This window comes from Ursus maritimus, unplaced genomic scaffold (genome assembly GCF_017311325.1).
Source record: "Ursus maritimus isolate PB19 unplaced genomic scaffold, ASM1731132v1 scaffold_22, whole genome shotgun sequence".
In the NCBI taxonomy this organism is placed as follows: Eukaryota; Metazoa; Chordata; class Mammalia; order Carnivora; family Ursidae; genus Ursus; species Ursus maritimus.
Genome location: NW_024424675.1, coordinates 15,280,458 through 15,303,971, shown reverse-complemented (window position 1 = coordinate 15,303,971; position 23,514 = coordinate 15,280,458). Strand labels below are relative to the sequence as shown.

The 23,514-nt window shown below is 39.5% G+C and overlaps 1 protein-coding gene across 4 annotated transcripts in view; it reads left to right on the top strand.

Moving 5' to 3' along the window:
• Positions 1-23,514, top strand: part of PLCB1 (phospholipase C beta 1) — a 660,507-nt gene that overhangs the window by 4,995 nt on the left and 631,998 nt on the right. For all 4 annotated transcript variants that reach the window (XM_040637987.1, XM_040637985.1, XM_040637986.1 and 1 more), the window contains exon 2: positions 11,493-11,570. In XM_040637987.1, the coding sequence (XP_040493921.1) occupies positions 11,493-11,570 (78 nt within the window). The remainder of the gene's footprint in view (positions 1-11,492; positions 11,571-23,514) is intronic.

Genomic DNA, 23,514 nt, shown 5'->3' with positions numbered 1-23,514 from the left:
AAAGAAATATATATAAAAATAATCTTTGTACATTCCGTCTCACAAACATAACTGCAATATTGTAATTGTGACTGGCTAAGTTGTTCGAGGAGAGGACTGAGGAAACTCAAAGGTTTGGATTTGCATTAATGCCCCATGGATTTGAAACAAGTAGGCCCTCCTCCCTCTCCCCCGCTCCTCCGCCCACAAACAAAATCTCTGCAGTTAAAACAGGTAATGGGAAAGGCGCAGAATACTACCCGGCATCATACACAAAAGCTTAGCTAGAATATTTGCATTATGTTGACTCTGCAGTTACGGTTTCCAAAATGATGGCAGCAGCATGATGGATGACCCGGACAAGATACATGGGGGAGCAGAGGGGAAGGGTTCACGAGGTGGGCATTCGGCAGCACTCATGTTGGAAAGGTCATGGGAAACAGGGAAGAAACAGCTCTGGCTGGTAGGTGGTGGTTCCGGATGGGGCCCCCACCGAGGGAGAGACAGATTTTAGACTGAAAAGCTGGCAGGTGCCCTCTCACAGGCCACTTAAATACGCCCAGATATGTGCATTTTTGATGTCCAAAGAGCTTCTGTGAATTTCTCATTGATAGTAATTAAGTGTAAAAGTATTAACTTTTCCAAAAGCTACTCAAATAAAGCTATTTTAAGCTTTTTATCAGAGTGTAACACGCATACAGTAAAAGACAAAAATCTGATGTCCCCCTGGATCCGTTTTCACAAAATAAATACTTTCCCTAAGCAGCCCCAGATCAGGAACAGCACTGCCGCCGAGGTGCTCCCTTGCGGTCCCTACACCTCCTCCCAGGGCTAACTAAAGGTCATCCTTGACTTAGAACTCTGTAGATTGGTTTTGCCTGTTTTTGATCTAAAAAAACCCATTTTTTAATTTCCAGTAAAAACAAAACAAACCCTCTTCAGCCTAAAGCATGTTTTTATTGCTGCTGAATAAACCCTCTTGAACAATAACAACAAAAGTGACTTACCTTCTGTTTAGGTGGCACTTGATTAGGTCCTTGTCTGTCCTAAGGTGAAGTCTGGGAAGGGAAGCAGGTGTAAATGCCCCAAAGGAGGAAACAGCTAAACAAAACTCTAGTAATTTGGCAAGGAAATATATTGCCTACAGGCTGTTATTGGCATAGGAAAGCAGACCAGCAGACCGCTGTTTGTGGGATATCTTTTTCTCTTCTAGATTTTCTCTTACCTTGCCTGACTTTGATATTCTTACCTGTGGTGCATTAGGGTAATTTGCTCTGGCTATTAGCATATCTTGAATACTTCCCTTGAAAGTTCAGCCTATCAATAAATAGCTTCAAATTACATTTACCTGCAACGATGTTTAAATGGGACAGGAACATTTTCCTTTTTTATGTCGAACTTGGTAACCCGTGGTTAAATGTTTCTTTATCAGGATCGGTTCATGTTATCATGAACAAGGAGTGCCGGCAGAAAATGGAATGGGATTGACTGTGAATTGTTGCCTTATGCTATGGGTCTCACCTAAATGACACATCCTTGGTGACTGAAAATGTTGCCTTTCCTGTTACCCAAGCTGATGTTAGGTTCATGCAGCCTTTTCAGATCATGTCATAAATTCCATCTGCTCAGGCAGGTTTCATAATGCTTCCCTTTCCCCATCTATGCCATGTCTGATGCCCCAATCTAAGCCATGTGCTCCTGTGTATCCGTAGGGAAAGGGACTGGAGACGTATTTCTGAGCTCAGTTACACATGAAATTTTAAGGAAGCCATTAATTTCTGTAACAAGCTAACTGAAGTGTCATGTAAAGAGGGCTAGATTCTTTAAGAGTTCTGGTTCCCCCCTGATCGCGTTCAGTTCTGTTATTTGATTTTATTAGCTTCTTCACAGGTTGATTTCAATTTTTGGAAATTTTAGCTTTAATTTGCGTTCTGAAAAAAATGCTTGGGTCTGTGTCTTAATTGATTGACCAAGTCTGTACATTTATCAAGAAACTAAATTACTGTAAATGAAGAAAGAGACAATTACATAAAATCAGAGAAAATACTCAATATTAAAACAGAACAAAAGCATCCCACATCTGTTTTTCATTTCAGGGGCTCTTTTAGTTCATGATATTTGCTTTATGTTTTGTTTCTTTTTATTACATTAAAGTTGTACGAAGCAGGTTCAGGGAAAATGGATTAGTTAGTGAAGAAAACACTTTTACCTGAACTAGTCATGATGGGTACCAGTCTATAACATCGATACCTAAAAGGTTAAGAGATTGTTTTCCTGTTTAAAAAAAAAATCAAATTTTCTTCGGAACTTGTTTATAAATTAGGTAAGAGAAAGTTAATTTGATTCATTTTATAGAAGAGGCCATATGAACTCAAAAAGAGATGGGAGACCACAGAACAAGGCAGCAAGCGGGCTAATAGATTTAAGAAAAAATGAAGAACACTAAGCATGAAGATTTCTCAGGTGTTCCGTCTCAGGTATGGTTGAGTCTCACGAAGCATCACTTTTCACGCCCTCTTAGTGGGACTTGTTAAAATGCAGTGTCTGGAAATCTAATGCTACCTTTAGCAGACTCTCTGGAGGCATCTAATATTCTGGCTGTAAATTAAGTTCCACCCCAGTGTGAGATGCACTCATAGGAGATGTGGAGAGTGGAGGTGTGAGAGAAACCACCTTTCTGCATTCTTGGGCTCGTTGCCATAGATATGTGAGATGTTGAAGGAAGAAGCATTACCTTCTCTGATTCTTCTTCAGTGGCTTGTTTCCAGGGCCTTGGGTCTAAAGAGGAAATGGCAAGAGGGTGCTCGATGTTCTCAGATTACTCTTCCTTCGTCTTCAACTATGCTGGTGTGTTCTTGACTTCTGGATTTCTTACCTTCTGACTGTGCTGGAGGCAAGAGTTCTCCTCAAGGGTCAGTGCTGTGGTGTTTTGGGGTCATTCATGGAGGCCCAACCTGACGCCCGCTTCCCCAATCCTTGTGATTCTGTCAAATGCTTGATTACCTGTAAGTAAATCCTTTTATGTTCAAAATTTCCAGAGATTTTCTGTTTTCAGAGAATTCAGTCATCAAGACTACTTTGAGTGGTAGGAAAAGGGCAAGCGTTATTCCCATTTTACATAGAAGCAGACTGAGGCTAACGAGTTGTGACTTGCCCAAGGACATACAACTGGTTAGTTAAATTTAAATTTAAGTCTGGTTACATTTTGGGCTCTTTCCAGCCTACCATGGTATTGCCACACAGAATCCTTTTGGTAATAAAAGACTTTACTAGAATCCAGATCAATACTGGTTGAAAAAAATTCTTCTCCAAAGAATCGCCCCGATATTAGGGTTCATACAAATGGGGTTTAGATCTCTACAAACTTACACCTTTTGGCCAGTGTCTTCGAAAAACAGTTATTTTTATGGTATATATGCAAAGTCCATTTTTGTCTACATCGTATTACATGGGAACATAGGAAAGCTTCATTGCTACTTGGAGGCATAGAGGCCAGTGTAGTATTCTAGTCTACGAAGGTTCTGATCAGTCATTCAATACAGACGCATGGCGTATGTGGATATTCAGGAAGGGTGTTAAAACAAAGGTCATTTTGTTTTTCATTGCCTACTAAGTGACACTTGTGTGTCTAGCAAGACATGTACTTCTCCACCTTTTTCTCTTCCCAACATAGTTGCAAAATGTTGCCTTTTGTTGGTTTCCTGTTAAGACCGGTCCTGTGGCTTCTTACGGAAATCGTTGATCTTGGAAACTTTGATAGGCATGAAGGCAATGTGGACAATGACCCCAAGCAGGACACAGAGTGGCTTGGATTCGAGGTAGTGTCAGCTGAGAGGCCAGATCTGGATTACCAGTACAGGGAGGTGTATGCAAGGAGGGGGGTATGCCTTGTCTGTATTATAACTGGACCGAGGCACCTGAGGACTATAGCTTTATGTTATTTATCTTCTTTCTTAACCTAGAGCAGAGCATAGACTTGGCACGCAGTAGATGCCGAGGAAATGTTTGTGGAATGAAGGAACTGTCTGCGGTGGGTTCACACGGGGGAGGCAGACCTGGAGGGTGGTCCTGTTCTGAAGAGACCTTCATGACTACTGCCTGTGGCATTGGTTGGAAAGCCCTGCCTTACATCCTTCCATTCCATCTGAAATCTCCCAGAGTCCTAAGGGACCCTGTGGCCTTCTTAGAGAGGGTTTCTTGATGAGAGTTGGAGAAGCAAAATGTTTATTGTCAATACAGAGCTGACTGCTGGTACAGGACCGATTTCCTGTAAGGTATAAATGTGGCTTAAGGTTGAGCGTGTACTCAATTGCAATTTAATATTGGTTGAAAGTTATGACGCTCTGTGTATTTGCATCCCATATTCTGAATGTTACCAGTGACTTCTGTTTTCTGAAAAAGATGCTCACAGGACTACCCAGGTATTGTTGTGAAAATTACTCTTTAAAGCAATTCAGACACACTGGGAGCACAGAAGGAAGGACTGATGGTTGTGAAAGCTTTCTCTTTATTATGATAATGATTCACGAAGACTTCCTTCCTTTCCCACTCCTCATTTAATTACTGGGGCCACCTACATTCTCCCACCTTACCTCTGGTCTCTGGGTAAGCATACCTCTCTAGGTTCCAGACCCTTGTTTCCTGGTTTCTCTGAATCTTGGCTTTATTATTATCTCCCCTTTGATAGTGTCTGTGAAAGTTTTCCCTCTTCTGAAGCTCTTCCAAGAACACATCAATATGCCTTTTAGTCATAAGAATTCCAAGGTAGAATTCATGAGCCTTCCTCAGTTACTGCCCCTCCGCCATTTTCCTGCCATGACCGAAGTGTTGCTTAAACCCACCATCTCCCTTTCCTGACATCCCAGCCACTCCTTTTCAGTTCTCCAAAGCCTTGTTCTGCCTTTACCATTGCCTTTGAGATTTCTCTAGTTGTGGCTTCTGGCATCAACCCCAACTGATACTTTCCAGAACCTGTCTTTGCTTCCTTGCTTCTTTTCCCGCTGTAGCTTTCCGTCCACCCATGCAGTATTCATAATGAAAATACGTATTGATGCCTCTTATAAGCTAGACATTTTGTTAGTGTGGTGAAGTTGTGATGATAAATGGTTTGGTTCCTGCCCTTGGGGAATTGGTATTCTATTGGGGGAGATAGAGGCTAAAGAAATAGAAGTAGAATTATTTCATTATAATGGTGGTAAGTGCTACAGAAAAAGGTATGGAAGTACATGTGAGCCTAAGAAATGTGGAAGGGTCCCCTGGAGGCAGTCTATTTATGGAAAGACCTGGGTTCTGAGTGGGACATCCTCAGGCCATCAAGAGGAGGGGGGAGTATGTCGGGCCAATGGAATAGCACGCGGGGGCATTCGGAGGATGGAAGGACGTCCTTTGAAGGACAGAGCGGAATAAGCAGGTGGGGAGCTTGTGGTTCAGGTAATGCTGGCAGGATGGCAAGTGGCCTGCTGAGGCCACTGCAAGGTTATATCATAAAGTCGATGGGAAGCCATTAAAGGCGTGTTTTTCAACCTCAGTGCTATTGACATTTGGGGCTAGATAATTCTCTGTTGTAGGGAGCTGGCCTGTGCATTGTAGGGTGTTTTGTACCATCCCTGGCCTCTACCCACCAGATGTCGGTAGCAAAAGCCCCGGTGTCACCAACCAAATTATCCCTGGACATTGCAAAATTGCCCCAGTTCAGAACCACTAATTAAATTAAACCACTGATTTAAATCTTAACTGATTTTGGGGCGCCTGGGTGGCACAGTGGTTAAGCGTCTGCCTTCGGCTCAGGGCGTGATCCTGGCGTTCTGGGATCGAGCCCCACATCAGGCTCTTCCACTAGGAGCCTGCTTCTTCCTCTCCCACTCCCCCTGCTTGTGTTCCCTCTCTCGCTGGCTGTCTATCTCTGTCGAATAAATAAGTAAAATCTTTAAAAAAAAAAAAATCTTAACTGATTTTAAAAAGTACTGGGCTAATGCACGCACACACACGGTCGGTAAGCACATAAGAAGTTGTTCAACATCATTAGTCATTAGTCATAGGGAAATGCAAACTCAAACCACAGTGAGATGTCCCTTTCTACCCACCAGAAGCTATATCTTACTAAAATGGACCCTTTCCTCAGTTGATGCCCCCATTAAGCAACAGTCTCTCGGATGACTGGGGATCTGGGCTCTTGTTTGAATCTGGACTACAGTGTCTGAAGTAACCTGTGTGGTATGCGAAGAAATGTGTTTCCAACTTTTCCCTGTATGGCGTTAAGAGAGATTTTTATTCCTATCAGTAAAACGCAAATATTGAAATGGTGCTTCTTACCACTGTTGCGAATCTTCTCTTCTGGACCTGGTAATAGACCTCTCCTGTTTTCCTTTATTTGGGGGGCATATCAGGCTGGATAGACCTGTGGAAGAACGTTCTCAGCAGCGCTGATGTGCGTAGAAGTCTGACCTCACTGAGCCTACGCCAATAATTAGCAATGTCTATCGTTTTATTATTATTATTATTATTATTATTATTATTATTATTATTATTTGTTTGCATAGTTAGGGCTGCATTGCCAATGTTTGATGGGACCACATCTGCTTTTCTGTGTGACCCTTAGAATTCTTTTTCCCTGTTTACACAGCTGTTTCCCCTGCAATGTATGTATCGGCCATCTTTGGCTCTCCTTTCTCCTGATGCAGGTCTTGGGGAGTCCCTCTGGAACACTGTTATCTTTCCTTGTTGACTCTGTAATATTGATTAATTTAGAAGTGCGTGTCTTTGTTCATACGTGTTCTCTCGTAACAGCATAAAAACATAGAATCCCTGTGGAGTTAGGATTGTGGCCGACGCTGGCCAGTAGACTTTCTGATAATGGTGCTAAGGGTCTTTGTGCCTGTGGACTGGTCCTTGACATTAGCTGTAGATTTAAGGTGATTCTTTGCACTAGGTTGCTAGAGCTGCCCTTATAAGTACCACCGACGCGGGGGGCTTAAACAACAGAAACGGATTTCCTCACAGTTTTGGAGGCTAGAAATCTGAGCTGGTTGGCAGAGCTGGCTCCTTCTTTGTGGGCTGTGAGGGAAGCATCTCTTCAAGTGAATGGCCTGGACTGGTGGATGGCCGACTTTTCACTGTGTCTCCACGTTGTCTTCTCTCTGTTTCTGCGTCCAGATTTCCTCTTCTGCAAGGACGCCAGCCTCATTGGATTTGGGCCCACCTTTGTGACCTCCTTTTAGCATAATCACCTGTGTACAGACTCCAAAGACGGTGACACTTATTTTGAGGTACTGGGGTTAGGACGTCAACAGATACACTTTGTTGTGGGGGGCACACTTCCACCCACGACATACCTCGACCCACCCCATACCTCCACCTGTCAGAGTATGTAGCTAAGAGGGTGACAGCATGCTGGCTCTATGCAGATATTTGAAGAATTGACGCTTAGAGAAGCAACTTGATTTATTTTGCACTACTTAGATGTTAAAACTGGATGGTAACTGCGTAAGTGGAAAAAACCCCAAATCTGCTAGATAGAATTATCAGACCAAGTTCGCTTTGTGAAAAACATTTCCCTACTAATGAGAAACCTTATTTCTCCAGAAGTGTGAGAGCTGCACTACCCAGTAGAAATAGAATGGAAGCCATTTAGGAAATCTAACATTTTCTAGGAGCCATACTGAAAGAGATGAAGAGAAACAGGTGGAATGAATTCTAACAATAGAGTTTATTTAACCCAATATGCTTATTTCAATATATAATCAATATCAACAATGATTAATGAGCTATTTTATATTCTCGTTTTCATTCGCTGTCTTTGTAATCATACAGCACATCTCAGTTGAACTAGCCACATGATTAGTGTTCAGTGGCCACAGGTGGCTAGTGAGTCTGTCTTGGACATGCAGGCACAGAGCATGGATTCTCAACTGGGGCCAAATCACCTCCAGAAGAATGAAAAATGGCCTTGAGGGACAAAAAAATCTTTTTTTATTTTGTATAAAGATATACATATGACCCGTGTATAGTTAGGAATATCTGTGGTATTAAAATTAGGAAAATAAATGCCCAAAAGGGATCCTTAGTGGGGCAGTAAGGAAAAAAAAATAAGTTGCAAAGCAGCTTATATCATTATATTAGTCTTATATCATTATATTAGTCTCACTGTGGATCTATTGATGAGCTAGGGATGCAAGAAGAACAGCTTCTATCAAATAAAGAGAAGTAAATGGAAATTTACAGTGCATCATCCACTATTACTCAAGACAGGTATGTTTACCAGTGTTCTCTTCTTCAAGGCAGATGTTTATTGGGGGAAAAAAAACCAACCTTATAACTTGCAATAAGCAAGTTAAAGTTGAATTCTTAGAAGCGATGTACTTACAAGACACAGGTTTGTCTATACTTGAAGCTCACTGGTTCTCCTCGGGCCTTCACATCACTGTGTCCCTGACCGAAAGCTTCTCCCATTGTAGGCCTACATCAGGGGATCTCAAAGTGTGGTCCCTGGACCGGTGGCAAAGCAGCAGCAGCACTGAGGGCTTATTAGAAATGCATGTTTTCGGACACCAGCCCAAACCTATTGAATGAGAAACTCTGGGGAAAGGGCCAGCAATCTGTGTTTTAACCAGTCCTTTTAGTAAATCCGATGCACCCAGAAGTTTGAAAACCACCGTCTTAAATAGAATCCATGTCTTATGGCTATTGATGGAGAGAAATAAAAAATAGACCTTCGGAGAGTTGTCTCCATTTTTCTGCAGTAAAATGCAGCAAAAGTTACAGTGTATCTGCAGTTGCCTTGGAAATGAAGGATGACCATATATTTCAAACTTCAAACTAGAGCATATGTTCTGACAATTAAGAATACTTGTGATCTGGGTTGAGTGGCTACTTTGGTACGGGGAGAATATAGACACTTGCAGCTATGTGGGAGGTGGGAAAAAAGCAGGTGGAATTGAAAATGGATATTCATGTATTTCTGGGTCAAATCCTGCTTTGGATGACAAGAATGCCAAGTTCTAGCTGATCTTGGAATGTTAGAGGTGATTATGGAGGAAGCAGGCAGGTAGCCGAGATAAATGATCATTTAACAGAGGGACTGTGGCCGGAAGAGTGGGGTCAAGAAAATATTGAACAAAGGAGCTGTAATTTTGAAGGAGGAGAGGGAATAAGCTAGATATAGCCATATCGGAAGCAAACGAGGCAGCCTGGTACAGTGTTGTAAAATATAAATTTGAGCAGGTTTACCCTGCCGTTTAAATAGTTGATTGTCTGGGATCCTTGCAGTGAATTGTCACCAAGATCCCGACTAGAATCTTGTCAGATACTCTTGTCTCCAACCAATCTGGAGAATGATATGTTAAAACTACAGGTTAATTCCAGATTCTCCGGAAGTGGGGATGTGTGCTGCTTGCAGCCTGTCAGAAAGTTGCATATTGCCCGACTCTAGAGGACGGTGGGTGATAAAACAGATCTGGAAATACCGCCGTGATTTATTGCAAATATTGCTGTGAACTTTTGTGCACATAATCTCATAGAAGAAGCTTAAACTATCCAAAAAATTATTCTTTCATTACCATATTAAATTTGTTTTCAGATGTCTTTTTTTTATATTTAGAAGTAATTTTGAAATCTTGAAATTCCAGCTGAATTTTCCATGCAACAACACAATCCTTGTAAAAGATATTTTCCAAACTGCACGTTAAGAATACTTCTTAAGAATAGCAGGATAAAACAGAATGGCGGTACCTCAAAAACTTAAACACAGGACTATCAATGATCCAGCTATTCCACTTTGGGGTGTAAAACAGTTGAAAGCCAGGGACTCAGATATTTGTGAATCTGTGTTCATAGCAGCATTATTCGCAATAGCCAAAAGGTGGAAACAACCCAAATGTCCGTTGACAGATGCGTGGATGAACAAAATACGATTATGTGCATACAATAGAATATTATCCAGCCTGACAAAGGAAGGAAATTCTGACACCTGCTACCACATGGATGACCCTTTACCACGTGATGCCAGTCACAAAATAAACCAGTCACACAAGGATAAATATTGTTGGATTCTATTTATATGAGGTACCATTATTAGTCAAATTCATAGAGACAGAAAGTAGGTGGTGATTGCCAGGGACTTGGGGGAGGAGGGAACCGGGAGTTAGTGTTTAATGAGTGTGGAATTCCGCTTGGGAAGATGAAAAAGTTCTGGAAATGGATGGTGGTAATGGCTGCACAGCAGTGTGAATATACTTAATGCCCCTGAACTTGAAACTTAAAAATGGTAACTTTTATGTTATAGGTATCAGCCACGATAAAAAAAGAATGCCATGATAAACTTTCATTTACTATTTTAATAAATTAGTTTTTAAGCATAATCCACTAATAATAAATAATTTTATGAGCCAGGCGTGTGGTCCAAGTACTTTACCCAAATTATCCTCTTTAATTCTCACTGAGACCTTCTGAGTTAGGTATTATTATTATCTTTTCCTTTTTTTTTCCAGTTGTAGTTGTGTAAGATGAGGCACCCAGAGGGGACAGGCATCCCCAAGGGGATGGCCTTCAGAACCTAGCTTTATGATAAGGCTCACCATGTCGACTGAAACCATTGGTCTTTTCTTCCCATCGAGAAAACAATCCTCAATTCCAAAATTATTTCTGCAAGTTCTAATTTTCATTATAAGAGTTCTTGATCAGGTAGAGGTTCGGCCATACCTTGGTTATAATGTGTATGAAAAAGTTGAAATAAACTGGTAATTTATGTCTCTGTTAAAAATGTAATTCCTGCAAAGGCCCCAGTATTTCAGTATAAAAATCCATATCCTGTGACATGTGTTTTCTTGTGCAGATGGTATGCCTTTCTGAAAATTGCCAAAAGAAAAGAACACATGTTTTAGAGATGTTTAATATTATAATTACAGTGCATGCCGTTTTTGCTTTATAATGTGCATGCTTTAAACTCTGAAGACTATTTGCCTGTGATGTTTTATTTCATCTTATGAAATTTAAATTTGCAACAATTTTGTGTATATCTTTCTGAAAATGTAGACCATGGACTTATTTACTGTTACCTTGGAAACAGCAATGCCCAAATAGTATGTTTACTCTCTTTAGGACAATTAAAGATCATTTTATAGCACAAATGTAATTTAAAATATTACCTTCAAGAATGGATTTTAATTAATTTTACTTATATAAAATAGGTAATGGTATTTAATGTCAAAATTATTTGGAAAACTAGATAGAGCTTTGTAATAGAAAACATGTCAATTTGTCTTAATCAATAAATATATGCAACGCTGGGCTTTTCCTTTACAAGTAATGCACAGATATTCTAATTATTAGTAAAGAAGCTTAGTTACATGATTAATAATGCTGTGAAGTTAGGATGCCATGTCTATTTTTTGGGAACTTTTACTAATCATTGATGACCTTGGAGAAACTCTTAACAATTATTACTTGTTAAGCAACTCCTGGGTAGGACTTTCTACAGTGACATATGTTGATATTTGTGTTTTTTCTTTTATTTCTAGGACTCTGCTATTGTCACTCCAATTATTTTGAGGACTGACCCTCAGGGATTTTTCTTTTACTGGACAGATCAAAATAAGGTAAAAATTGAGATATGTCTTTCTTACATTTTCTAGTTGGTTGCTGATTTGCCAAGTGTTTAAGTTACCTACAAGTGTATCCTTGTACCTACAAGTTACCTTAAGTATATCTGTTTCATGGATGACCCTTTGTAATTTATTTAAAGATTCTAATTAGAATCCCTAAGGTGGAAATGTCTTAGGATTTTCCAAAGATTCTAGTGCGAAGTATTAGATATATTAAATCCTAGAACAATTGGTATTTTTTCAGGACAAGAACATGGAAATGTGAATTACATTTGCTGTAGAAGAAAATTAGCCAGCATTAGGGACTTAGGTCCCCCCTACAGCTCTACTCATCAAGGATAAAGAAAAATGATAAGAAAATCACTTTTGACCCAAATGACTATAAGTTTGGCTTTCTTTTTCTCTTCTTTCTCCCCTTTGCTGCTTATTAAGGGTTCTCCCACTCTCAGGGGGGAATTGGATCATGATCATTTGTTCACATTAGAAGCTTAAGAATAAGATCACTTTAGCTGGGGTGCCAATATAAGTGTCTGCGTTTGGCTCAAGTCATGATCTCAGGGTCCTGGGGTTGAGCCCCATGTCGGGCTCCTTGCTCAGTGGAGAGCCTGCTTCTCCCTCTTCCTCTGCTGCTCCCCCTGCTTGTGCCCTCTCACTCTCTCGCTCGCTCTCACTCTATCTCAAATAAATAAATAAAATCTTAAAAAAAAAAAAAAAGATCCTGTTAGCTCATACCTTCAGTTTTTCAGGATTTTTTTTCATATGAGCTTTCTCTCTACCATATTATGAATTCAGGATCTCATTTATTATGAAACCAATTGAGATGATTCCATATTGAATTATTAAGAAGTAGAATGTCTGATTTATTTGGAGTTTAATGGGCAGAAAAAAATATTCATAGAAAGTAGTTATTATTTCAAGAGACAATGCCATGGTTCTGTTCCTGAACCCATGAGGCCACAGAACACAGAATATTTTGACCCTATAAGTTCTGTTATTTGGAGAGATGGGTAAGCTTTATTGAGTATGCTAAATACATATTAAAACCCATAAAATACCTGGTGCCACCTTGTGAAGGACCGTTAGTCTTTTCACATCCCTGAGTTAGGTCCCTATAGCCAAAGGTATTGGAATTTGTCAGCTTTTCCTTTTGCCTTTGGGGCAACCTCGACTTCACCTGTGAGCAGTGGTCTGGAACTGACCCTTTGCAATGGCATGTTTGAGGTCAGGGTGGAGCCTGGGGGAAACTCTCAGGGTAGTGGACAGTAGTATCTGCTCCCAGAGCCAGTCCCGGACGTGCGTGTTTACACTCATCCAAAAGGCAAATTTTAGCCTTGCAGCCCTGGAGTTAGTTTCTGAGTATGGGTGTGCTGGAATCATCTCAGGCCATAGATGCAGGGCTAAACCGTAGACTCCAAGCTAATGTCAAAAAAAATGTGTTTGAGTAAGATTTCCTACTTAATGTTCATGTTTATTACTGGGTGTGTTAATCACTTCGGCTTTGACATTCTGTTTGGTTTCCTGCTGTTATGTATAAAACAATGGCTTGAAAGAGTTTTTTTTTTTTTTTCTCCTAAAGGCTATTTTTAGAACTGTTGAAGCTATATTCATGAAAGATATATTTATAATGCCTAGGGCATTTTTAAAGGTTGGGTATTTGTACAAGGGACTAAACTGTCAGTTTGATTTTTCAGCTTGTAAATCAAGCTTCTATAAAAGCAACAGAAGGTATTTTGGGGTTTTTTAATAATTCATGGCAACTCAGTTAAGCTCCCTTCTAAGACCAATCATAAATATTTCTTTGCTTAAGAAAGAGAAAGGGTTTAGGACCGAAGGTTCTTTGATGCCTCTCTATTGTTCTGCGAACCCAGGATTTTGACTTATGCCTATTTTCAGATGTAGGAAAATTTCTTTCAATTTTTTTACAACCACCATCGTCTCTTGGTTGTAATGCTGTTTATGACCAATTGAAACAAACAATGTGGTAGCAATTCCTTTTATCTCTTTATTACTTTCCCTCTCCTGGATATTAATCTTATAGTTCTGCTAAGAGATGGTAAATTTCATTTCTCACTTTTTAAATACCTAAGTCATCCCTCAGTCATATATCAGAGTTAGGAGGTTTATTTTCTAGTCAATGATCATGTATCAGTATACAAAAGATGAGAGGATTTAAGCAAAAAAATTAAACTTTTCATGCTTCCAAGTTTGTCATTTTCTTCTGGCTTTAAGCCCGGTCTTGGAGACAGAAGGAGTGATACATCCACTTCTAGGAGATGGACGGGTGTAAGTGATATATTAGAGGAAATGTATGCTAGAAGATGGTGCTCTCAAATGAGGGATGGCAAGCCAAGCTTTTAGTCCATGTTTTTGCATAAGATCATTCGATGGTACCTGGCCGCGTGGTGCAATCATGATGTGACTTGGAGGCCCACTTTCTTTAAAATGTTTTTCTAGCAATGACTCTTAGTGATGTGAATCTATCACATGTATTATAGAGATCGTATCTCAGAGGAAAAAAAATAAACTTTTAAGTTTATTCATCGACTTTACACTGTGTTTTCCATTAATTTGGAAGCTTGCATTGGTATTTATGGTAATGTGCTTCTTGTCTACCTTTGGGCTTCTCCCCACCTTGTTTCTCCTTTGTCCATGAAGCCTGTGCCAGAGCAACGCCTGGTCTGCTCAGAGGCGAGTTGAGTGGCTTTAAGAAGCTCTTAGTCAAGAAGCTCTTGTAACGAGATCTTTCTTTTTATAGCCCCGGAGGAAAATTCTCACATTTTACACAGTGTCTTAGCCATGTCCTCTCTCCAGTAGCGTCTACCTGATACTAATACTCCATGATACGTTACACCATCCTATACGTGATACTATCCACCAGAGCCACCGAGTGTGAGCCGCTGATTTCACCCTTTATGGACAATGACATGTTCCCTTCCTCTAACTCCCCCTTTGATTTTTCATCATAGATATGACAGGTGGCAGAGAAGACAGGCTGCATAGGAGATGGATTTAGGAATTAAAAGTTGGAGCTAGTAGCAAGTAATTTTTAGGTAGCAAACATGTGCTTTAGCGAAACATTGAAAGACTATTTGGGGCTGGTGGAAGCAGAGAGATATGAACATGATCTTAAGGGATAAATGTTCATACTTTGTACCAGCTCTGAACTTATTTTAATTACTTTCTTCTTTACCGTTGGCTCTGTACATCCTAGTGACTGCCAGTAGCAACAAGTTTCTTTTTTTTTTTAATTTATAATGATTTTTTATTATATTATGTTAGTCACCATACAGTACATCCCCGATTTCCGACGTAAGGCTCGATGATTCATTAGTTGCGTATAACACCCAGTGCACCATGCAATACGTGCCCTCCTTACTACCCATCACCGGTCTATCCCATTCCCCCACCCCCCTCCCCTCTGAGGCCCTCAGTTTGTTTCTCATAGTCCATAGTCTCTCATGTTTCATTCCCCCTTCTGATTACCCCCCTTTCTTTATCCCTTTCTTCCCCTACTGATCATCCTAGTTCTTATGTTCCATAGATGAGAGAAATCATATGATAGTTGTCTTTCTCTGCTTGACTTATTTCACTTAGCATTATCTCCTCCAGTGCCGTCCATGTTGCAGCAAATGTTGAGAAATCATTCTTTCTGATAGCTGAGTAATATTCCATCGTATATATGGACCACAGCTTCTTAATCCATTCATCTGTTGAAGGGCATCTCGGCTCCTTCCACGATTTAGCTATTGTGGACATTGCTGCTATGAACATTGGGGTGTATATGGCCCTTCTCTTCACTACATCTGTATCTTTGGGGTAAACACCCAGTAGTGCAATGGCTGGGTCATAGGGTAGCTCAATTTTTAACTTTTTAAGGGACCTCCACACTGTTTTCCAGAGTGGCTGTACCAACTAGTAGCAACAAGTTTCTGAATAGGACTGTTTTAAGCATGGTGGTTTTTCTGATGCCGGCATATAGTATGTGAAGAAGATGGGTTTATTTGCCATGCGGGGTGAAAAGGGGCTCCTGCAAAGCCCGAGTATTTAAGAGGTTGCCAACATTAGGCTATGCCTTCTCTTTGGTCCCCTACTGGGGCCGGGAACCAACACAGGAATCGTCAGCCATGAAAACCATGTAACTACAAGAAGAATCTGCATCCCAATTTTGGAGGAGAAGCCTAAAAGAAAAAAAAGAAGTCAATGTTAGAAGAGTTAATACAAACCTATCGTGCTAGAAGATGACACAGAGTAGACCTTTGCCTTGCAACTTGATGCCCTGCTTCTGTGCCAGGGTTGGTGTAAAAATAAAACTAGTTACTACTAGGTCAGATCCAAGATGTTCAGTGTAGCTTAACAGACTCTTCCTTGTATTCTTAGAAGAGGAGCTTGGAGGAAGATGGAAGAGGAGCATGTAATTGCATCAGTTTGAAAAGGAACAGGAGGAAGAATATACATTTATAGACGAAGGACTCCTACTACTTTCTCTTATTTTATTACAGGTTTTATTTATTTTTAATTTTGTGAATAATACACAAATAGGGTCTTTGCGTAAGAGAGTAAAGCAATATAAATGTCCTTGACCCCTCTCCATCTCTGACCCCAGTCTTAGTCTTCTCTCCGCAAGTCCACCACTGGTAATCGCTTCATGGTAACTTCCAGGTCTCCTTTGAAGGAATTTTACATGTGTAACTATGGAAATATTTCCGTTTTGTTTTATTTATGCCTGTTTGTATCCTTAATACCATCATATTATTTGTACTTTTCCATGAACCTGTGTTTTACTTTATAATTTGTCTCAGAGAACGTCTCATGTAAGTACATGTGTATTTACCTCATACTTTTAAATTGCTGTATCATATCCCGTGGAATGGATTACTACGTTTTATTGAATGTTAATCTCTCATTGACGGACTGTTTGGTGTTTGTTTCTAATTTGCAGCTACAGAAAACAATCCTGCGATAGAGTAATAGCCTGTGTAGCCCGCTCTGGGTGTATGGGTCAGGGGTTCCCTAAGGTAAATTCTCAGAACTACAATTGCTGATTGAACGCTATACATATCCTAAATTTTAGTTAATAGTTGCATCATTTTATAAGCCTGCCAGTCTTGTGCGAGAGGAACTGTTTCCTCAGGCCTCACCAAAACTATTAAGAAACACTTTATTTTTGTCAATGTCATGCAACGGTTTTATCTCTTTGTTTTAATTTGCCAATGTCTGACTTGCTGGGAAGCTGTGCATATTTTTATACACTTATGGACTGTTCCTGTTTTCTCTTACATAAATCTTCTATCCCTTGCCTTGCGTTGAGAGTTTTCTATGTATTCTAGATGTTAATCCTTTAGCTGTTATAGATGTTGCAAATACTTTCTTCCTGTTTGTGGTTTGTCTTTGGATTTCCTAACTTTTAACTTTTCTAACTTATGGGTGGCAAAAGATGACTTGCCATTTTCAATTTTGGTGTATTCACGTTTCATCCTTTTTTTCCCCTTTCTTTTTGCTTTACTTAAGGACTTTCTTATTCCTCATCCTTATGGCCATCATTATTATTAATTTAAGTTTCTAATCTTAGTCTGTTCAAGCTGCTATCACAAAATACCCCAGTCTGGGTAGCTTATGCACAACAGGAATTTATTTCTCACGGTTCTGGAGACTGGAGTCCAAGGTCAGGGCCCTCTTCCAGGTTGCAGACTTCTCCTTGTATCTTCACATGGAGGAGGGGGCTGGGGAGCTCTCTGGAGCCTCTTTTATAAATGCACTAATCGCATCCTTGAGGACTCTGCTTTCAAGACCTAAGCACCTTCTAAAGACCCCACCTCCTAATTCCATCTTTGGGCAGGAGGTTTTCAATGAATGAATTTGGGCCAAGGGCTGGGGAGGACACAAACATTCAGACCATAGCAATTATGTGATGTGTTTTGAGGACCTCCTAGTACTGACATCACCTCCACTATGGCCCATCGATCTGCTCCTGTGTTTTAATGCCTGTAGTCTTCAGGGATGTCATTTACCACTTCATTTTTTCCCATTTTATTTTCTGCCTTTCATACTTTATGATTTAATAAGTACAACCCCCTTTCTGTTTACCTGCATATTGAGTCATTTTGAGGGGCTCAGGACAGGAGGGATGGGCTCTACCATCTGCTCTGTCTGCTGTTTTTTTCTGGTCTGTGATTTGCATGAGACGCCATTTGGGATCCTTGTACAGAGCGATGATTAAGTTTCTATTAATGACAAGTATAGACTGTCTTCTCTTATGGTTATCTTAAATTTCTATACGGAGTTCAAAAGCAAAGTTTAAAAATTAAATATTTACATAAGCCTTAATGACATTTTTTTCAGCATGAGAGTCCAGAGTTCACAAATATTATAAATGATGAATCATAGATCTCCACAAGAAACTCTAGCAATATCCTATTAAAGACTTAGTCTGGTCTCCATAAAGAACCTCCAGGCACCACACATTTCATTAGCCATCATTTAGCAATGGTGTTTCTTCTTTGGGGCACACTTCTCTTGGTATATTCCAGAAACATCAGTTTTGACTCTTCTTGTGTATAGTCAATGGGGTAGGATACTCAACAGTCTATTGAGTGCAGTGATGTGGTTGTAAATTTAAAAAGATGAACTCTATTCATTTTTATTTGGTAGCCTTCCCCAAAGTCTGAAACAATAACTGAAATTACCTTAGAAACCAGCAAAATGCATGTGAGGATTGCTTTCTGAGGGCTGGGATCATTCTTTGGCCTGGAGCAGTACACCCATCAATGCTAACTAACCAGCAGCATCTAGGGACTGAATCTTTTCCTTCATTGTCTCTGAATTGCTTCACCATTATTGAAGAGATTGATAGAGCAGATGCAGCATGAAATCTATTCCCGAGTCCTTACTACTCTGGAAGCCCCAAGTTGGCCCCTAGTGGCCAGCACTTGAATTTCATTTGCTGTTGCTGGTCACTCGTGCTCACTTTGCCACCCATGATGCTCCCTGGAAGACCCTGGGAATGACCAACCACTCCACCTCAGAGTTTGATAGGTAAATACCACAGTTCCCTCACCTCTTGGGTGGGGTCACTCCAAGGGGTAAGCTTTATGTTTTTTTTCCCAGCATTCTTTGGTGGGATTAAGCCCATTTATCCACAGTGGTAACTGGCATGCAAACACACCCGCTATGTCCTTCCTTCCCTTCCTGTCTCAATTCCTCACTCCTGATGTGTCCTGGAACCACCTCTAAAATAAGCTAATTTTACTAGAATCCGTCTCTAGGAACTGCTTAATATAGACGCTTAATGCTTGACGTCTTAATATAGATGCCCCCTAATTAAGGGCATTAAGAGGATTTCTTAGTAAGAGGCACTGGAGTCTATTAGATGAATACTTTTGCTTTAAGCCAAGCAGTTTTCTTAAAACAGCCATAATTTAGGAGGCTGGAAGCCGGTTAAGAAAACCAGCTCTGAAGTCAGACAGATGTGGGTTTGAGCTCTTGCTCTGCTTAAATGAGTGACCTTGGGTGAATTTCCTCACAATCTAAGCCTGGGATTTCTTCATCTGCAAGATATTACTTTCTTAGGATTGTTATATGTATGATGTGAAGTGCCGAACACAATGCCTGGCACTTTGTAAACTTACGATCCTTTGTGGGGACTTGGATGTTTTTTAATTAAATTTTTTAAAATTTAATTTTAGTTTTAAAAATTTCAGCCTTATTGAGGTATAATTATTAGTTAATCATTTATTGACAAATAAAATTGTAGGATATTTAAAGTGTACATCGTGGGGTTTAATATACATATACATCGTGAAAGGATCCCCTGTGGAATTCATTCACGCATCCATCGCCTCACAGATTTATTTTTTCGTTTGTGTGAAAACATTTAAGTTCTACTCTCAGCAAATTTCAATTATATACTACAGCATTTTCAACAATAGTCACCATGTTTTACATTAGATCCTCAGACCTTATTAATTTTTTATCTAAAAGTTTCTACCCTTTCACCAACCTGTCCTTATTTCCTCCACCTTCCCCCCATCCCCAGGCCCTAGCATCCACTTTTGTAGTGTTTCTATGAGTTCAGAGTTTGACTTTTTTTTTTAAGATATCACGTATAAGTGAAACCATGCAGTATTTGTCTTTCCATGGCTTATTTCACTTAGCATAACACTCTCAAGGTTATTTGTGGTGGCTTTTTTTATTGGGGTATAATAAACAACTACTTTCTGACTAAACAATTAGTGTCTCTAACTAATTATTAGGGACCACAAATCTGCTGTTTTGAAAGACAGGTGATCATCTATGTATGTGTATTTTTAAATATATATATATATTTTTCTCCCTCAAGGTAACAGTGACTTGTGTTCTGTTTAGACTCAGCTGTGGTCTTTTGATCTAAAGCATTGAAGCTTAGGTCTGTTTGGGCACACAAGATGTTTATTTATGTATTTCATAATGTTTTGGGAACAGAGCCATGGGAGGCAAAAGAAGGGATTTATTGTTTAGAAGAATTTTCCTCTGAGGATAATTCACTAATAAATACTCCATCATAGGTGAAAGTTTCTTGGGCCCTCGGAAATCCGAAGCATCTTGTGGAATGAGCGTTAAGATGATTTAAAAGTCTTGGATAAGAGGAAAAAGGTATTATTCACAAGATGAATTGGACTTCACCATGGTTGTCTGTGTCTTTTTTCCTAAGACAAATCACTTTAGGATTATCACAGCTATCTTGACATCAGGCAGCTCCTCCTCTTCCGTACTGATCAGATCCTCAGAGATTAAAGCTGTAGTGTTTGCAAGTGTAATTTAGATCGTCATTGGTCTGTTTGATTGCTGAGGAATGAATCTCTCCTCATCAAACCCACTTCTAGATTAAGCTCCCTTTATTCTCAACACTACCTTTTTTTCATTGCCATGAGCCCCAGAGTTTTTTCCTCAATGAACTCTAGCTCGTGTATGATAACCCAATGTTAGGATTGCTTGGGTTATGTAGACACAACATCAGAAGAAATGTTATTACGATAGAATCTCTCACAAATTCTTCTTGGAGATTGTGTTTTGTGGATTTTTAGTAGAATTTCTAACTGAAATGTAACCACTTCAAATGTCTTTTAAAATCAGGCAGGTTATTATGAAATAGCAGCATTGCAGTTTCTTTGGGATTGTTTGTAAGGTATAAGTGCATTGATAAGATTTTCATGTCACCTTCACTGCACTTTGTTATGCCAGTAACAATGGTGATGCCTGTTTGAATACATTGTGGTCAGAGCTGAGGAATACAGAACACTCTGGCTTTAATTCGAAGCACTTTACTCTTAATATAATTTAATTAAAAATTATGCCTCAGTTTTATGAGTTGCTTATGTTTAGTTCTTCCCAGTCTTGTAAGGAAAAATTAAATTGGGTGCTTTCCATGCTATGAAGCTATTATAATGGGATATTTGTACAGTTTGATACCAAAATTAGTTTGAGGCACTGGATTGGAGGAATATGTGCAAGAAATACATTTGGTATATTGTTCATAATTTTACTCCCTGTTATGTGGAAAATGTGTTTGTCTTTGTTATGAATAGAATTCCCAGATACTTATTTTGCTCCTTTGTTTGAATTACAGATGTTGTAGATAGAGTGAGTGTTTTTGATTGTTCTCTGGTTCCTTTTCTTACCAATCCAAGATGGTTTGATCCTACAGATGGGGTCCTTGTCAAGCCTTTTCTGTACTTAATCAGCAAGACAAGTCTCCCCCGACCCCAGGTAAAATAAATTTAGATGGACAGTTGAGTCATTTAAGCACTCACCACAGTAAAAATAGACTAAAATAAAGAATATAATTAGTTATTTCTCCTCTATTTTTTCCTATTTTATCATTGTTTATTTTGTTTAACAATTTAAAGAGGGAAAAGCATGAACCTTGACCAATGATTTTATTAGGAAGTTGGTGTTCAAATATTATAAATAAGTTTTTTTAATATGCACGAACCCAATTTGCACATACCTTTTAATTACTGCTGTTATTATCATGGCTACCATTGTCACCAGAAATAGCAAACATGTATGTGATGTTTTCCACAAGCCACTGTTCTAATATACACATGCATCCACAGACACACTCATTTAATCTTTTCAAAAAGCCTATGAGGAAACTGCTATTACTATACCCATTTACAGGTGCAGACATTGGCATGTACACAGAGGTTAAGTAATGACGCCTGGTCATATAGTTGGCCACTAACAGAGGCAGGATCGGAACCCAGAGGTAGAACCCTGGTTGTATGCCCTGGCTCTTAACCATTTGCTTTTTAAAGAACCTGTTTAATGTGTAAAGTTAGTTTTTCCTGTAAGATTTGTCTGAAGAGAACGCTCAGTAGGCTTCTTACATTCGTGACAAGAGGCAAACAGTATGAGGTAATTCTCACCTTGCGTTGCACATTGAAGTAAGTCATCGGGGGAGCTTCAAAAATGCTGATTCCTGGGCCCTACCCCCAGAGAGTCTGACTTAATTGCTCTGGGGTGTGGTCAGAACATTGGACTTTTTTTGGAAAGCTCTTCATTTGATTCTAATGCGCAGCCAAGGTGAACACTGATGGAAAGCAAGCTGACATCACAAATTAAGTCAGTAGACTTCCTGAGAGGATGTGCTCACTCTACCTTTCCTGTCCGTGGCCTAATTTCTGTCAGAAGTAATGCTCAGCTTGAACACCCAGAGGCCCTACAAGATTTTGAATTATTTGTCTATGATAGAATAATATTCCCTACACTGTACTTGGGAAGGCAGGAAATTACTAGCATTTTTTAGAAAGATTCTCCATATCCAAGATTGAATCAAAATAGATTTTTTAAATATTCAGTTGATTAAAATTCATTTTATTTTACATTCTCCAAATGTTCCAGGTATGAGCTATTTGTTTTATCCTTACGAAACACATCCTCCACATCGAGGCCTCGCTTGTGAACCTTCCTGTTTATGTTTTTCTCTATTAGACCAAGTTGCTGTTTGAATTCTATATTTAATTAAATTCACTCCACTCTTGAGTAAGCAAATGTGGTGGTAAAAGTGATTTTATGTAATTATGTCATTTTGTAACTTAAATTTGTATTATGGATACAGAAACAGATTTCATCTTGTTAAATTATAACATCATGTCATTTCTTATTAATTTGTAGGAATCTTCCTTTATTGACACATAAACCCACCAGGGAAACCAGAGAGAGCCAGATCAAATGCAGGTGTGACAGGAAGCATGTGATTTAATCACCTGTATATAATACGTTTGAGAGTGGTAAAATTCATGTGTCTCCCCATAGAATTTGTGGTTTTCAATTCTGTCTTCTATAGGGAACATGGATTGTGATGAGAATGATTTTGCATGAGATTTCTCTTTGGCATGTGCAAAACTCCCCGCTTACTTAGGCACCGCGGTCTGGAAATTGTACTGTGGCGTGGCAAACTGCACCTGTTTGAAGTGAATGCCTCCATGAAAAGTTTTATGGGGCAGAACTAGTTGCTATGCTAAGAAACTAACAACTGTGCTGGTATACATAATGGATTCTATTTTTAGACGAACATTTGTTCCTATAGCGTGGCATCATTATGCAAGAGGGCAGCAGTTTCAGCACCGTATTGTGAATATTGAATTATCAGAATACCAGAGTGGATGCTACTTTAGACTATGTTGTGAATTTTTCTTATATTTTAGCCCTGACATATTTCATTACTAGAGGGGAAAAAATGAAAAACAAAAGCAAGCAAACAAAATAAAAACAAATGAAATGCTAAAGCAATTTCAGGTTTCTGGTGTTTGTAGGTTGAGTTCTTCCAGCAGCTGACCCCAAGACAAGGATTCGAGCTCAAGTAGTTTATCTGGAAGGTGACCCCTGAAAGGGGCAGGGCAGTAAGGGAGTGAGACAGGCAAAAGAAGGCAGCCAAGAAAGGGTGAATTATCAGATGGCT